Consider the following 16,864-nt stretch of genomic DNA (forward strand, 5'->3'; position numbering starts at 1 on the left):
ATTGAATTGAAATGAAGGGCGAGCATCTAATAATAAGTCACACCGTCAAAGAATCATGACCAATGCTATAGTCGTCCACAGAATTAGACTACATGACTTGGAGGACAGTAAGGAATTCTAAAACGAGTTCCATGTTTCTTAGTAATTATATTTAAAGTAATTTGCATTATGTAATGTCCAGAAAGGCCTCATCTCCCTTTTTGTTAATAAAATGTATTTATGGTTTCGGTATTAATTAAAAATGTAGGTTGTAATTTACATAAAATGTTTTGTTCTATTTTTTTTGTTATGGATAATTTTGATATCGTCAATGTTTGAAGTATTTGTAACTATTCGTAAATACACCTTTCGTTACAATTTTGTTAATTAAATAATCGGGATAAATCAATTGACATGTGCGAAATATTAATTGTACATTTGATTTGCTACTACTGGCAGTAAGGGAATCAAAGTTTTGTGAGATATTGATATAAAAAAGTATCTGTATAAATTCTAAATCATTATCTATAAAATACTTCATTTATTACGATATAGTAAAATTTGTTTATTGTGTATAACTGCAGCGTTCGGTAAAAAGAAATGCTGATACGTTCTGCACCGATTTAATTATTTAATGCTGTAAACAATTGCCATTACGTTTTTAATTTCACGCTACTTGTAGTCACCTTTACTTTATCACCATATTTAAATAACAATAAAATACTAATTTATAAAAACAAATTCGTGTTCAGATAACATTTAAACAACATTGATGGGATACATGACCGCGTATCGCAAAAGAGTTCAACAACACATGATAAAAATGCGCTTTAAAATTCCCCGCATTCTGGATGTCATAAAATATTACGAACAAGCGTGGGTACAATAATTCGTTTGAAGATTTTTATTATAAAATATTGAACAAGATCTCTGTTATTAAGTAAATGTAGAGTATATGGAGCATGACGTCTACCATTGATTCTAACTTTATGAGAAAAAAATAGGATTTTCGCATTCTAGTACACTATAAAGAATCCGTTGAAAATTACCTACTATTTTAAAACCAAGACTGGCTACTTCTTGATAAAGATTGAAGCATTTTGTGAACGAATGAGAATTCGTTTAGAAGCTAAACACCAAATCGGGTTATGAATGCAATAATTTTGTCGCCTATAAATTTCTCTGTGCTAAGTGCCAATAAAGGTATAGGAACAAGTATAACGTGGGCATATCAACAAAGGCACGTGCAGCGAACTTCTAATAATATTTTGGCAGCGCTTGCACCTAATTGCCCGACGAGATACACGCAACAGTTTCGCGACGCGGCGTTCGTTAAAAATAATTGTCTCATTCACATGTCACGAAACTACTACGATAGTAACCACAAATTTTCGGTATAAAGCAGTTCTGCGGCCGTGGCAATGAATCGGCAATTGCTAATATGTGGAACAAGTCCAGTTTATCTTGATTCAATTATCTAATTTTTTATTGTCTCCGTTTGATTGCAACTATGTCTCCGAGTTGGCAGAATCGTCTCAAACTCGATTTCAATTGAAGCAAATTCTATAGTTACTTTGTAACAAACAATGTTTTTCAAAGAAGATACAATAAAAGACCGCTCCGTGCTTATAACGAATTGTATCCCTTTCTTCTCGCACCCTTCCATCTAAGTTTAAATTGAATACTGTTCGAGTAGCACAAATGGTAAGTTTCGGTCTCGTTAGAACCAGTTTCAATTTTCTACCAGATTCCTGTTTAACCTTTATAGAGATTATAGAATGCGGTCGACGGGGTCTGGGGGTGGCAACCTTGTCTTTTAGCTATTTATGTCGAGGGTAGCGAGAGGCAAGTGGGGGTTGGGCCGCAGTGCGCATGCGTCCGGAGGGCCGCTTATGTAACGAGGACAGCACGCCTTCGTTCGCAAACGTGCACCAATCCTACTTTGGGAATATGAATATTTCATATTTGTACAATTGTAACCTCATGTAGGCCGTACGGTGTTAATTAATTCGTGCGCCCTACAAAGTATTAAATGTCGACAACGTTAATTAGTATAGGTCTCTATTGCCACGATTTCATCTATTTCTGAAAAAGTCTAAATTAAATAAGTGGGTCGACTACAATCTATTATAAACACTGCATCCCACAATCTATTGTTCCATTTCTGGCAATAACCTTCATGGGAATTTAGGGCGTGGTGTAATGAGGTCCACCATGAAAACGTTCATCAATTATCGACGGCGGCGGCCGAGTTGTTTACAGCATCACGGACGCATTTAGACTCGGTGACATTATGCCTGCCTTGCACACAATAATCGTTATTGACTTTAAATAGTTTTATGCGAGCCGACGACGTGAAACTATGAACGTGAATTATGTGGCATAACATCAGGTCCGGTAGTAATTTCCTCGGTCACGTTTGCGCAGTCGATTTAAATGTAGAGGGCAGCAATGAATGGGGGCACCGTAGTCGTGCATGGAGGTACGGTGTCCTTACACCGCGCTCAGGTTCGCACACGCAACTAGTTCAGATCAATTGAGTGCCATTGAGCCGGCGATCCCAGCAGGACTATAGAGCACACTCGTCAAGGTTACGCCGCACGGACACGCTCCCGTTGCTGTGTGCTCTTCGCCGCACAATTGCCTTTTTATAGTTTGTCACATTCGGTTCTGCTTACCGTACTATTAATTTGCTTGTTGTATTGTATGCATCAATTGTATGTACCTTTGCTAAGAATTACTTTACTGTTGATGCCCCCTTTTGAACATTTTAAATTATTCCTATCGTTTTTATTACTGACTGATGTTTCTATCATTAAAAATCTGTTTTGCCCCAAGCTACAGTTAGATAGCAAGATTTTGTGTTCACTGAAACAAAAATGTCTGAATTTAACGGTATATCAATATTTATCAGTGTCAAATGCCGCTTCTAATTCAGACATTTGTGCACTTCTTTGTACGTGTACTTAACGCACGATTCTGGTGACTGCGGTTTTAGCAAGTTCAGCAGAAACGTGCGTTATCACCCTCGTCATCCTCACTCTCATCTAGTTACCACAGAGTGCATGGCCCGTAGGGCCGCCTTGTAGAATGTGTCTAGCCCCTAGTTATGTTTGCAGCATGGCCGTTCCGACTCGTACCGCGTCGCCACCATCGCCCCCATTAAGGACGATAATAGAACTGCCGATGGACAGTACAAGGTTTTTAATTTACATTACCATCTCATTTATACATTTTTCAGTGACGAACGACGCGGCCCGTCGCTGTGACAGGTTGCGATCCATAGTCATTATTGTAATGCATGCTTGGATTTTTATTACGTAATTTTGCATTGTTATTCCCGCCCTTTTCTATTTTGCTATTTACTTAAGATAGTGTTCATGGTATTTCATTGCACAAATTTGTTATTAATGTGATCTCTGAAATAATACTTGATTTTTGTGCCGTAAGAGGGCCAAAATGTAACTTTCCATTTATATTTCGATTTTAATTGACATCATTTAAAAATTTACACAGACACGCCGGAAACCCCCCGCGAAAAAGCGAAAACCAGGAGATTTAGATGATCTGAAACAGGAATTGGACATCGACTACCACAAAATCACTCCGGAAGAATTATACCAAAGATTTCAAACACATCCCGAAAATGTAAGTAATTTCGAGTTAAAAAACATTAAGTACATTGTTAACATTATAATTAAAATCTAATCATAAAATGTTTTTGTTTGTTACAGGGCCTTAGTCATGCAAAAGCAAAAGAGAATCTCGAAAGGGATGGTCCAAACGCACTTACGCCACCAAAACAGACGCCCGAATGGGTAAAGTTTTGTAAAAATCTGTTCGGTGGTTTCGCGTTATTACTGTGGATTGGTGCTATTCTATGCTTTATTGCCTATGGAATTCAGGTATGTAATGAGACATAGGATGTGTATACAGAATACATGTATGCTAAAAAAATTATTAAACAAAATATGATAATAAAATAATACTATTTCTTTTTTCCAGGCGAGTACTGTTGAAGAACCGGCGGATGACAACTTGTACCTTGGCATTGTATTGGCGGCTGTGGTGATCGTAACGGGTATTTTCTCTTACTACCAGGAAAGCAAGTCCTCAAAGATCATGGAATCCTTCAAGAACATGGTTCCTCAGTTTGCTACTGTTATTCGTGAAGGTGAAAAGTTGACTCTGCGAGCTGAAGATCTTGTGCTTGGTGATATTGTTGAAGTCAGTATCTGATATGATGACGCTAAATTAAGTGTTTTTAAAAATGAAGGATTATCTAACTTTCGATATATTTTTCAGGTGAAGTTTGGTGACCGTATTCCAGCTGATATTCGTATTATCGAGGCGCGTGGTTTCAAAGTGGACAACTCCAGTTTAACTGGTGAATCCGAACCCCAGTCCCGTGGACCCGAGTTTACTAATGAAAATCCCCTTGAGACCAAGAACTTGGCTTTCTTCTCTACCAACGCCGTTGAAGGAACCGCCAAAGGAATCGTTATCTGCTGCGGAGACAACACCGTAAGTGTTATTCGGTTGATTATGAAACATTAATGTGTTTCTATTGATATTAATAATAAAAATATCTTCTCAGGTAATGGGACGTATCGCTGGATTAGCTTCTGGTTTGGACACCGGTGAAACCCCCATCGCTAAGGAAATTCACCATTTCATCCACTTAATTACCGGTGTCGCCGTGTTCCTCGGAGTTACTTTCTTCGTCATCGCGTTCATCCTCGGCTACCATTGGTTGGATGCCGTCATCTTCTTAATTGGTAAGGAATTTATTGGACCATATATCTCTGCGTATATCAGATGTTTCCCAGCGAATGAAGATTCTAATGTCTATGTTTTTTAGGTATCATCGTAGCGAACGTACCTGAAGGTTTACTGGCTACTGTAACTGTATGTCTGACTCTCACTGCCAAACGTATGGCCTCTAAAAACTGCCTGGTAAAGAATTTGGAGGCTGTAGAGACCCTCGGATCTACCTCGACTATATGCTCGGATAAGACTGGAACTCTTACCCAGAACCGGATGACTGTTGCGCACATGTGGTTTGACAACCAGATCATTGAAGCCGATACTACTGAGGACCAATCTGGTGTTCAATATGGTAATTATTTTTCTTCTACTGAAATATCTTCCACTTAGTGTCTCTTGTATTCGTTGTTACATACATTTTTCGTTTTGTGTTTCAAAGCTTTTATACTTTGATTCGTTTTTATAGACCGTACCAGCCCTGGATTCAAGGCTCTCGCTAAGATCGCTACTCTCTGCAATCGCGCTGAGTTCAAGGGTGGTCAGGATGGCGTGCCAATTCTGAAGAAGGAAGTTGCTGGCGATGCCTCTGAGGCTGCGTTACTCAAGTGCATGGAACTGGCTCTCGGCGATGTGATGTCTATCAGGAAGCGTAATAAGAAAGTGTGCGAGATTCCGTTCAACTCTACCAACAAGTACCAGGTGTCCATCCATGAAAGCGATGACCCCAGCGACCCTCGCCATCTGCTCGTGATGAAGGGAGCCCCCGAAAGGATTCTGGAACGTTCTAGCACCATCTTCATCGGTGGAAAGGAAAAGGTAACCTACCTTAAACAAAACTACTAACATGAATTTGGAATCAATTACAGTATGATGTAACCTATGATGTTGTCCCCAGGTTTTGGATGAGGAAATGAAGGAAGCATTCAACAATGCGTACTTGGAACTCGGCGGTCTCGGTGAACGTGTGCTCGGCTTCTGCGACTTACAACTCCCCTCGGACAAGTACCCGATCGGATACAAGTTCAACACCGACGACCCCAACTTCCCCCTGGACAACCTCCGCTTCGTCGGCCTGATGAGTATGATTGATCCCCCTCGTGCCGCTGTGCCTGACGCCGTCGCTAAGTGCCGATCTGCTGGTATTAAGGTAGGCAATTTTGAGAGGAACCAGTAAAGTTAAATAGAGGGGGCAGGGTAACTACGGCTACACCTATTACTAGCGTGAAGTAGTTCTTGCGTTTGCGCAAAGGAGGTATATGCCATCTAACTTACATATGAGGCGATTTTAGAGCTCAAGGGTGGCAACGCAACGGTGATCAGCTTCAATTAGAACTGTTCTTCTATAATATTGAATTGGTTATAGATGTCCACGGGCGAAAACGGCCACTCACCGTCAGGTGGACTATATCATGACTCGTTTGCTACTCAAATACATACAATATTTTAAAAGAAGTATTATATTTGTAAATAATTTAGAAAAATATTCTAATGTAACATATTTTCTTCAGGTTATTATGGTAACGGGCGATCACCCAATCACGGCGAAGGCTATCGCGAAGTCTGTCGGCATCATTTCGGAAGGTAACGAAACTGTGGAGGACATCGCCGCCCGGCTGAACATCCCCGTGTCTGAAGTGAACCCCCGCGAAGCGAAGGCCGCTGTGGTCCACGGCACCGAGCTCAGGGAACTCAACTCTGACCAACTTGACGAAATTCTCAAGTTAGTACCGTTATATATACATGTTTGGCTGATTTCGAAAATAAGTACTTATTGCTTGTGAAATTGCTTTAAAAAATATTTACAAAAATCTACATAAGTTTGTTTCTTGTTCTGATATTTTTATTTTTCTTAACTAACAAAAATGCAAGTTTACGCAATGTTAAAAGAAAACTTATGAGTGTGACACTATTTGAACTCTGAACATTGCTAATATTCGTATTATTTTGCTATAACGTATGAATTTACATCAGTAAAATGTCAATATATTTTTTTATAATTCCTGGTATTTTATTATTATTTTCTTGAAATTTATGATTTGTATTTGTCGTTTCTGCATCTTTAAAAACCTCTATCTCCCCCAAAGGTTCCACACGGAGATCGTGTTCGCCCGCACGTCACCGCAACAGAAGCTGATCATCGTGGAGGGTTGCCAGCGTCTCGGCGCCATAGTGGCCGTCACCGGCGACGGTGTGAACGACTCACCAGCTCTCAAGAAGGCCGACATCGGCGTCGCCATGGGCATCGCTGGCTCTGATGTGTCTAAACAAGTGAGTTTTAGCACCTTTTCGATTATGACAGGTTTCAGTCATCGGTGCCATGGATACGCAGAGGAACACGAACATTTAGAGAATAGAAATCAAAATTCCACATTTAAATGTCTGGCCGGGAATCAAACCCGGAGGCTTCTGCGTGTCAGGCTGGTGTTGTAGTCGCACCGCGCGCCAGGTCGTCAGCGTTATAATGTTGGATTTAAATACTTGCAGAGTAAAAGCATAGAGGCGCGTACGCGTGTCTAAATAACCTACTCGGGTGTATTCGGTACGACGCTCGTCCATTCTCCGTGGGATTAGGATTTTCTGCGCGAATTCAAACTTTATGCGGCCGTAATCGTGCGCAGCGTCAACATATTCACTATTGTTCGGCAGATTTTTCGCTAGTACGTAAAATAGACATTAAACTCTCATTTCGAGATTTTTCCGGAATGCAGACTGTAAAAAAGATCGTAGGGAAAATGATCGTAGGGATGTCGAAAAGAAGGAGATAGAGATATAAAGAGAGAAAGAGCAAAGATCTCATAAATAAATCAGTAAAAGCGCATTTTGTATACATAATAAATGATTTAAATTTTTAATAATGTTGCAACTGAATTTAATAAGTCATTTTACAAATCTTTACAAATTGCAATTTACAAGAAAGTTTCATACGGTTCCCAATTTAGAGTTTAGTGGAAGTTATATGCAGAGCTATCTCTTATTTTTCCTTCAACAATAAATATATTTACTTTGAAGGTCTCTCCGTACTATTTATCCATCTTTGGTATATTTTAAAATTCATTTTACATTCATAGGCCGCCGACATGATCCTACTGGACGACAACTTCGCGTCTATCGTCACGGGCGTCGAGGAGGGCCGCCTGATCTTCGACAACCTGAAGAAGTCCATCGCGTACACCCTCACCTCCAACATCCCCGAGATCTCCCCCTTCCTTGCGTTCATCCTCTGCGACATTCCCCTGCCACTCGGCACTGTCACCATCCTCTGTATCGATCTGGGAACCGACATGGTAAGTTTGTGTTTTAAAAGGCTATATGTGGTTTATAATGTGTGTCAAAGTCTTATACAAGTGCATTTGTTTTCATTTTTTGTGGCCTGAAAGATTATTTAGAAAAGAGGTTAATTTATCTGTGGTCTGAATAATAAAATAATGTTTGAAAATATTATTTTGAGTAATGAGGTGATCAGACTAAAAGAGTGGGTGTTGTAGTGACAAAACGTAATGCACTTGCGTTTGACCAAAAAATTATTAACGCAACTGATTTTACGATTTAAATTTAAACAATGTAAGTATGAGTAACAGAGCGAAGGATCCTCTTTATTTAAACTTGGTAACGAATGTATTTGTTTGGCTGTAAAAAATAAAAATTAAATAAAAAAGTTTTTTTTGCTTGAGAAAGTCAGTTGTGTAAAAATAATTATGATATACAAAATAAAAATAAATGTTCAAAAATAAGTTAAAAATTGTACTTAAAAGCAGCTGTCGTTTAAAAATATTTAAGAAAATTACTCACGGAAAAAAAAAACATTAATTTTGTAGTCTATATCAGTTTAATTTTTGAACGATAGCTGTGAAATGACCGTAAAGTGTGTATTTTCCTTAGACATTTCAGCTTGGGGCACCGAAGAATTGGTCCTAAAAGTTTATAAAAAATGTATTTAATCCAAGATTTACACTAGGTACCCGCGATCGCACTAGCGTACGAGTCAGCCGAGGCGGATATTATGAAACGCCCGCCTAGAAATCCATTTTGCGACAAACTTGTCAACGAGAGGTCTCTACCACGTAAAATATTACGATGTGTTGCCAAAAATGTAACCCCTAACTGGTTTTCAGCTAATAACGTCGCTGTTGCATCGATATGCCGATGGTGTACCTTAATATAGAAATTGTATGTAATCATATGGTTCTGCGCTTAATTTAAAAAAAAACTCTTTAATTGGCTTTATGTAGGACCGTATGATTACATCGAATACTAATATAAGTGTATGTTATAAAAATGTTTGATTGACTCTTTTTACCAACATAGCTTTAGGCGATTTAAAGTGTCCTACTAACACAATATGTTGAACAATTTAAGGGGATTGCTTTATTTGTGTGCTTATATTGGATGATCCTTGGGAAGAACTGAAAGCGTGTTGTATGAATCCCCTCTAGAGACGGTCCGAAGGACGTTGGAAGGGACTACTGTTAACTAGTATCTCCACAATTGGCGTAGTTTACCACAATTGAGACAGACACAACACACCTAAATTACAAAATCACTGTCATCGTCATTATCACTATCACCCCGTCACGAAGTTCAAAATTTTAAATAGTAGCCGATCAGCATATGAGACGTCCATTATCATTCACAGTACGTTTGGTTAAATTTTAAGTTTGACATTCTGGAGACGTATATACGACGGCAAGAACTGAGTCACTTCATGTATACATTTTTTATGTGTTATTAACATTTTGTTTTATGTGATAGTTATAAGCGATACAAGCCGTTGCAAGCATACGCCCGTAATTCCGGTGAATTTGATATCTTAAAACGTTATATCATATTAAAAGCTAGTAGAAGAATCGATTAGTTAACTAGATTGGTTAGCAACAATGTTGCACGAGGACTCGCGGTGTCGGGCGTATGGTGGCAAGGGCTTGCTAAGTGTTGGATGTTGTACACATGTGATGTGATGCACCACGCTTGTCGTCGGCGGAGGCCGGTCGCCGTTCGCTCTCATAGCTAGTGTTTGTGTAGGTGCCCGCCATTTCCCTGGCTTACGAGGAGGCCGAATCTGACATTATGAAGCGACAGCCGCGTAATCCTTTCACTGATAAACTCGTTAACGAGAGGTAAAACACCGCGAGTGAACACCGCACTCGTTCAAAGATATTATTCTATCGCTATTTGCTTGCTACCACGTGTAAGTTAGTCTTCAATATTGAAGTTTGGTTGTTGCCTGCAGTCTGTGGACGGTGCCCTGTAGGTACACCACTCCTATTAGATCTCTCTGTGTGGATATTGAAGGCGACGATCGCACTGCTCCTGATTTCTGCCTTGCGTTGTCTTTTATATATTTTTTCTATTCTAACAAATCTCATGTTTCCTTTAACGTATTATGTAGCTTGATGTGGCCATGGAATAACGTGTTTTCGTATGGACCCGTCCGTTGCCGGATCAAACACATTATTCCATCTGAGTTGTGGTTTTGTTGATACTATTTTACTAACTGTGGTGTGTGGTCGTATCTAAGGTAAGTGCTCGATGCCTTCCTGTCTCTGTCGTCTGTCTGTCTCGTGCATGATTTTTCACACTTTCCTTTCACTTTTTTTCCGTAATTATATTATAATTATCTGTATTTTTTTATCTTAATTATTTTTACCTCTCATGACCCCCATGCACACCACGACACGATATATTTTCACATAAGATCGCTACCATCTATCTACTCGTAGGTCTACTATAGGATTTCATATCACCACATATCGTATGTATCGCGGATAGACCTCTCGGTCTCTCCCATGTTCATAAATATGTATATTGAATTAGTACATGAACACTTTATGAAATATTTTTACTTAAGTATATGTAGGGCTTATTTGTAACTGTAATAGTGTAGCATTTCAGATATTGTGTACTATGCTCCATCGAAGACGCCATCGAGCTACAGTATCTTTTGAACTTTGAACACGCTAATCTTTTTCTACTTTATTATACTCACTAGCCAGATATTCCGTTGTATTTTAAGTAAATATAAATAGTTGTACTATTATTTATTTGGTATAATATATATGGTTATGTACACGTGAGGTTAGCGGTAGACGGTTACTGGGGACGTCGTAGCGGGTGTGTGTACGTATATTTATTATGTATAAGCGGAGCGTGGACACGTAGAGGTCGCGCGTGTTGTTCGTTTGTCCTGATTGCTTGGTGTTACCGAAGGTGCCTGCTATATCATTGGCGTACGAGGCGCCCGAGTCCGATATCATGAAGCGGCAGCCCAGAGATCCTTACCGAGACAACCTCGTCAACAGAAGGTTGGCCCCGCACCGCCGCCGCCGCGCACCGAGCGGCCGCGGCTACGCTTCATAGTTCTCATATGGGTGTTAACACGACGACTAGCCGACTAGCAAACGTTCAATGATTACAATTTTACGAACTGGCATAGATAGAGCAACCTTTTTCAAAATATGCGCTCTATCAAAAATACTAACTCAATCTGAATCTCAATAAAGGCATATTTTGAGAAATCACCACACGCGGTGCCGTATAACATAGGTCGGTTCGTAAAATTCTAATCGCACTCTATTAATTGGTTTTAACGATGTTGTTTTTAAAATTTTGTACGATGCGGCTATTTGTGGTTCGACAGTACCATTTGAAAATGGATGTGGAAGAGTGATTACGGAGTTCCGACCCCACCCTTGTTTAGCACTGAGCAATTACTTAGCGCCGAGGCCCGAGTTTGACACGTACCTACCCACTCTGTGATGTAATACACAATAAATATACCCGAACAAATTACCTACTACCTACCGATCACTGTTAATATTTCTCTCTATTATTTAAAAAGTAATTCTCTTGAGAATGTTTTTGAACTCTTCACGTTAATAGTTTCCTAATTTAAGTCTATTCACACCATAGACTTAGAGGAGCTAGTCCTATCTGTTTACCTATAAACTTCACTCTTCCATATTTCAAAATTAGACAAATAATGGGCGACATTGAGCAATGTCGGACGAATGCACGTTAGAAATGAAATTAGCGGTTTGTTTAGAGTGCCCCCTAGCGGCGCACTAGTGGATTAATTTTGTGTGATTGTGTTGGTCAAGTAGTGACATAGTATTATGAATAGTTGACAAATTTTGTTTTGTTTTTAAGGAATGACCTAGGTGACATCGAGCGTAATAGATTATATATTATATATATTTTCGATAGTATATATATTGCTATTTATGTAGTATATTTATATAGATATTATTTTCTATGGAGGCACTCGCCGACCGCTCGCCGGTCACTTCGCTTACCGCACCACACACAACATAACTTGACGCTTTACTGAGCTCTCTTATTTTCTTTTCTCTTCCGTGAGGTTAGCTTTTATGTATATACCTGGTTAGTTTATGCCTTCTCCGTTATTTTATACCTTACTGGATGCATGTGTGGCGTACCGTGTAAGTATATATGTAATAGCTTGTTACTTCGCAATGTGAGTCGGTGCTACGAAAATGTTATTTCTGTAAAGTTATAATCTACATTATATTTTTGATAAAGAGACATGAACGAAGGAATTTCTTCATGACTTACCTACATGTGAAAATACAAAATCAATAATATCGCTTCACCTCTCCGTCGTAGAAGCTTCATATACCACGGAGGTCAATTTCAAAGTTTCATGCTGTAATGGCATTGGCAGAGCAGTTATTTCTTGTAATTATATATGTATAGAAGACTGATTAATTGCATCATATTATAAGCACTATTGATAAAAAAATGACAGAGGCTAGCAAACGCATTTCAAATATTTAAGAATTTTTATTTATTTAAATTCCACATAAAATAGAAAATATAAATAAAAAATGCCAATGTTAAACCGTAATCTAATGTTAAACCGTAATATATCGTTTTCGCTGCACCGATGATAGTTTAATATGACATTTTGAAGTTAATCTAAAAATGTAAAATTTGTATCACAGTATCCATATTTAATTTATTCAAAATATTCTGAAAGTAATTCTGTCATATTAAAACGTGCTATTTTTCCTTAATTCTAACCAAGCTTTTAACACTTACTGCTTCTTAGCCAATAGATTATATATAAGCAACACAATAGTGTTACAATAATAACTCAAATAGCAAGCAAACCCTTGTACCCTCGAGAGAACTTTCTACACTTTGACCTAGGATTTTGACTCAATGTAAACGTGCATTTTTGTGACCTAATGATAATTATGATATGCCATTGATCTATTAAAAGGGGTGTTTTGTATACGATAGACTATTAATAGTTCTTTTTCACGATGGGCTAAAAACCTTACTAGGTTTTTATTTCTAAAATGAAAAATATTAAACATAAGGTATTCCAATATGATTTTCATAAGTTTTACTTTACATTCAGTCAAAATCCTTACAATATTAGATGAATCCCCAATCAGCAAATGCAAATTTAAACTTCAAATTTAAATTAGAAGTAACATTAATACAATTCTCAATTAAATTTATAACAAGTATACAAATTTTAGTATAAAAAGCACGTCTACCCAAAATCCTCTAATCAGGGTCGGCTTCAGAATGATTACGTCACGGGGAAAATTAATTAATCTCCAAAACAAAATTTTGGATTGAATTGGATTGGATTATGAAGCACCTGCTGTCTAATTAACCTCAAAACTGTTCCCAAAGCAAAAATATTATAATTAACTCATTTTAAATTACACTTGAGTGAAGCGTTCTGACGTTTTAATCGTCTGAAGCTGGCCTAAAGTTTCTCGAGGGGATAAGGGCACATTCGCACTCGTCTGGTCGTGGTCCGCTCACGTTTGGGTCAAATATTTTTACATCATAAGGAACTAGAAGACTGATAGATGATAGATATGATAGACGGTTGCTTTTATAGTTTGACAATTTTTTGTCATCTGCCTAACGGTAGTCTGAAGTTCCATGATACAAATTGTTGTCTTATTTAAAATATTGATAACAAAGAGTGTTACTAAAGAATTCAAAACCAAACAGTAGCAAAAACTAATGAAATAAAAAGTCGGGGCTATATTTAAAAAATAGTTTTATGAGCGATTTAAATATTAAGTAGGTATAAGATGAAGGAATAAGAGGAAGGATGAAGGAATAAGATGAGGAAGCAATTTATATTTCTAAATTTCAGACTGCAGTTAAGTGTAAGACAAAAAAATGTCTGATAATAAAGCATTGCAGCACCAATCTATTAGTGGTGAAGTATGCTTCAGGCTTAACCGTATTTTTAACAAACCCAAACCGAGCCTAGGTGAGTAATTGAGTAGCCAACCAGCCAAGTAACATGAAAGAATTCGCAGCGTGAGCGACCCACGACCAGTCATAGGTGTGGACTGACTTATACCGTCTTATACACGACATGTCATAAATCTAAGCGTTGGGTGTTGTCAGGCTTATCTCTATGGCTTACGGCCAAATCGGCATGATCCAAGCCGCCGCCGGTTTCTTCGTGTACTTCGTGATCATGGCTGAGAACGGATTCCTCCCGCTGCATCTGTTCGGTATCAGGAAGCAATGGGACTCGAAGGCGATCAACGACTTGACCGACTCCTACGGACAAGAATGGGTATGTATCCGTGTAAACTCCTATTTTTACAGAAACGATTGATTTTTTGATTGAGCATTTTCTAATACTATTTTAGCACCTTGACTGATTGTTAAATTTGTTTTTTATTACTTAGGGAAATTCGGGAAATGTATCATTACGATCAAATATTTCACTGATATAATATAACATTTTAACGTTTCTTCTCTTATTATTTTTTACTGCTTAACGTCCGTTGCTATTGATTACTTAATTCTATGTGATATTTAATTCTAGCGTTAAACACGTCATAACATTATATTTGTGATCAACTTGCAGACTTACCGTGACCGCAAGGCGCTCGAGTACACCTGCCACACCGCGTTCTTCGTCTCCATCGTGGTGGTGCAATGGGCCGACTTGATCATTTGCAAGACCCGCCGTAACTCCATCATCCACCAGGGCATGCGCAACTGGGCCCTCAACTTCGGATTGGTGTTCGAAACCGCGCTCGCTGCGTTCCTCTCCTACACCCCCGGCATGGACAAGGGTCTCAGGATGTACCCCCTCAAGTGAGATATGACTCCGAGCAAAAAAATGATTTTTAGTTATTTTTTACATAATATTTTTTTGGTTTCCCACGGTCTGTCATATTACGGACGAGCTCTCCTGTGTTAAGAGAATCGGATAAATCTTTATAGATTAGTTAAATACGAAGCGGGTTGGTAACATAAGGAGATGTTACAACCTCTCTTTGTATTGAATCTCTAATGTATGGCTTTGAATCTTTAAATCAACTGATCTATACGAAGCATTGGAAGAGTTGGTGCGTTCGATAGCTGTCCGTGATCGTTAGCCGTCCATGCATAAATCTGTAGAATCGTGGACCGAAGCAAGCAGCCATGACGTGTACTAATGACGTGCCCTTTACAGGTTCGTTTGGTGGCTGCCCGCCATTCCCTTCATGCTGTCGATCTTCATCTACGACGAGATCCGCCGCTTCTACCTGCGCCGCAACCCCGGCGGCTGGCTCGAGCAGGAGACGTACTACTAAGCTGCACCGACCACAGTCCACACCGTCGCGTCGTGCATCATTAGTTACTGCGTACAGTTCATTTGTGTTCTTATATCAGACTGACAGAGGTCGCGGTGCCGTTCCGGTATATGTGTAATCGCTGTCGTGTACGCTTCTCACCGCTTGTTACCGCATCGTATGTACCTGCCGAGTGTACTGCATGTCCGTGTTCGCCGCGAGCGTGGCCGGCGCGCACACTTCACTATCGTCGTTTTAAATGAACTATGTATGTATATATGCACAGGGGCGTATGGAGTTTGACACGTGTGATGATTCAAAATATTATACACATGTTATTATTTAAATGAAATTGTGAATCATGTTATTTTTGTATTGAGATCGTTTAACTGGTAATTTGAGAGCGTCGTATGCGCGCCCGGCCGCCCGCCCGGTCACGACACTACGCGCAAGCGGCCGCCGACTCGGAATTCATGTTACGGTAGTTCGCCATCAGTTACACTAATGACATTATAAGATAGAATTAAATAATAATACTAATAAAATTGTTTTTCACATACTTATATGATAAGTAATAAAATATCGTTTAGCGGTAGATGATCGTTCGTGGAACCGCGTGGGCGAAGCGAGACGCCCGCCGCGCTCCGTGCTCGGCGGCCAACGAAAAGCATTTGTTATAATATTACAGTTAAGAAGCCATTATTATTATAATTTAAGTGAATTAGATTAAGTTGAATTTTTCGAGTGAATAAAGTTTAGTTGACGATTCGATCGGGTGCATGGTGTATGAGAGGTCGATGTGGAGTGCCTGAGTCTTAGCGTACTACCGCTTACTGTTAGGTAGGTAGTTGAAATTTCGATGCCGATTTTCAATCGTAACGTAGATAAATAAAGCATACACAGTCGCGATCGCTGGACAGCGCGACCCGGACACGTGTAGCCGGCCCGGCCCCGGCCCGCCCGGACCCGGCCCGGCCCCGGCCCGCCCGGACCCGGCCCCCGGCCCCGGCCCGGCCGCCCGGGACGCGACGCTTTTCCTTTTCTAATTATCGGATCATTAGAGGATTTCGTCAACTTTATAAAATAGGCTGCTCACGATAAATATGTAAGATTTTATTTCTTAATTAAAGGATAATAACAAAAGTAGGGATGCGTAATTAGAGATTTTTAAAAATTATACAGTTACGATATGGAGACGGCGGCGCGGACGATGCGTCGCGCGCGCCGCCGCCTCGCGCGAGTAAACTATAACATTATAGCGGATAAATCTAAATTATATGAAATGTTTATAGATATAAATGATGTTCGTTTCTTTAGAGTGACTCTGTGCTTGTTTAATGACGTATTACGTCTCGCTGACTGGTCGTCGATCGTGAAAATGATGAGATGATCCCGTCTCCGTGAGCTATTCGTTTGATGTACACCGTAGGACTAACATTGTTTTGCGTTCGACAGTTCTTTACACCGATTCATTTTATAGTATTACTCTGTTGGCTAGGAGCGCTGTAAAAATGTAAGTGTTAATAAAAAAAACATTTTCAAAATATTAA

At 39.4% G+C, this 16,864-nt stretch overlaps 1 protein-coding gene across 8 annotated transcripts in view; it reads left to right on the top strand.

Annotated features, from left to right (window-relative positions):
- Atpalpha (sodium/potassium-transporting ATPase subunit alpha) overlaps positions 1-16,864 on the top strand; it is a 60,329-nt gene extending 43,465 nt beyond the window's left edge. For 3 of the 8 annotated variants that reach the window (XM_073073934.1, XM_073073938.1, XM_073073937.1), the window contains 16 exons: positions 3,099-3,179; positions 3,496-3,627; positions 3,714-3,884; positions 3,985-4,206; positions 4,285-4,503; positions 4,577-4,757; positions 4,841-5,098; positions 5,213-5,562; positions 5,642-5,893; positions 6,255-6,466; positions 6,831-7,014; positions 7,815-8,030; positions 9,766-9,860; positions 14,149-14,323; positions 14,621-14,853; positions 15,215-16,864. In XM_073073934.1, coding sequence (XP_072930035.1) covers positions 3,099-3,179; positions 3,496-3,627; positions 3,714-3,884; positions 3,985-4,206; positions 4,285-4,503; positions 4,577-4,757; positions 4,841-5,098; positions 5,213-5,562; positions 5,642-5,893; positions 6,255-6,466; positions 6,831-7,014; positions 7,815-8,030; positions 9,766-9,860; positions 14,149-14,323; positions 14,621-14,853; positions 15,215-15,335 — 3,102 coding nt within the window. In that variant the 3' untranslated portion in view covers positions 15,336-16,864. Of the gene's footprint in view, positions 1-3,098; positions 3,180-3,495; positions 3,628-3,713; positions 3,885-3,984; positions 4,207-4,284; positions 4,504-4,576; positions 4,758-4,840; positions 5,099-5,212; positions 5,563-5,641; positions 5,894-6,254; positions 6,467-6,830; positions 7,015-7,814; positions 8,031-8,701; positions 8,797-9,765; positions 9,861-10,950; positions 11,046-14,148; positions 14,324-14,620; positions 14,854-15,214 lie in introns of all 8 variants that reach the window. The other 5 variants (XM_073073936.1, XM_073073939.1, XM_073073941.1 and 2 more) reach the window with 3 other exon arrangements.

The sequence above is a fragment of the Epargyreus clarus genome, unplaced genomic scaffold (genome assembly GCF_041222505.1).
Source record: "Epargyreus clarus isolate Ecla_fem2 unplaced genomic scaffold, WU_Ecla_fem_2.2 ptg000006l, whole genome shotgun sequence".
NCBI lineage: Eukaryota > Metazoa > Arthropoda > Insecta > Lepidoptera > Hesperiidae > Epargyreus > Epargyreus clarus.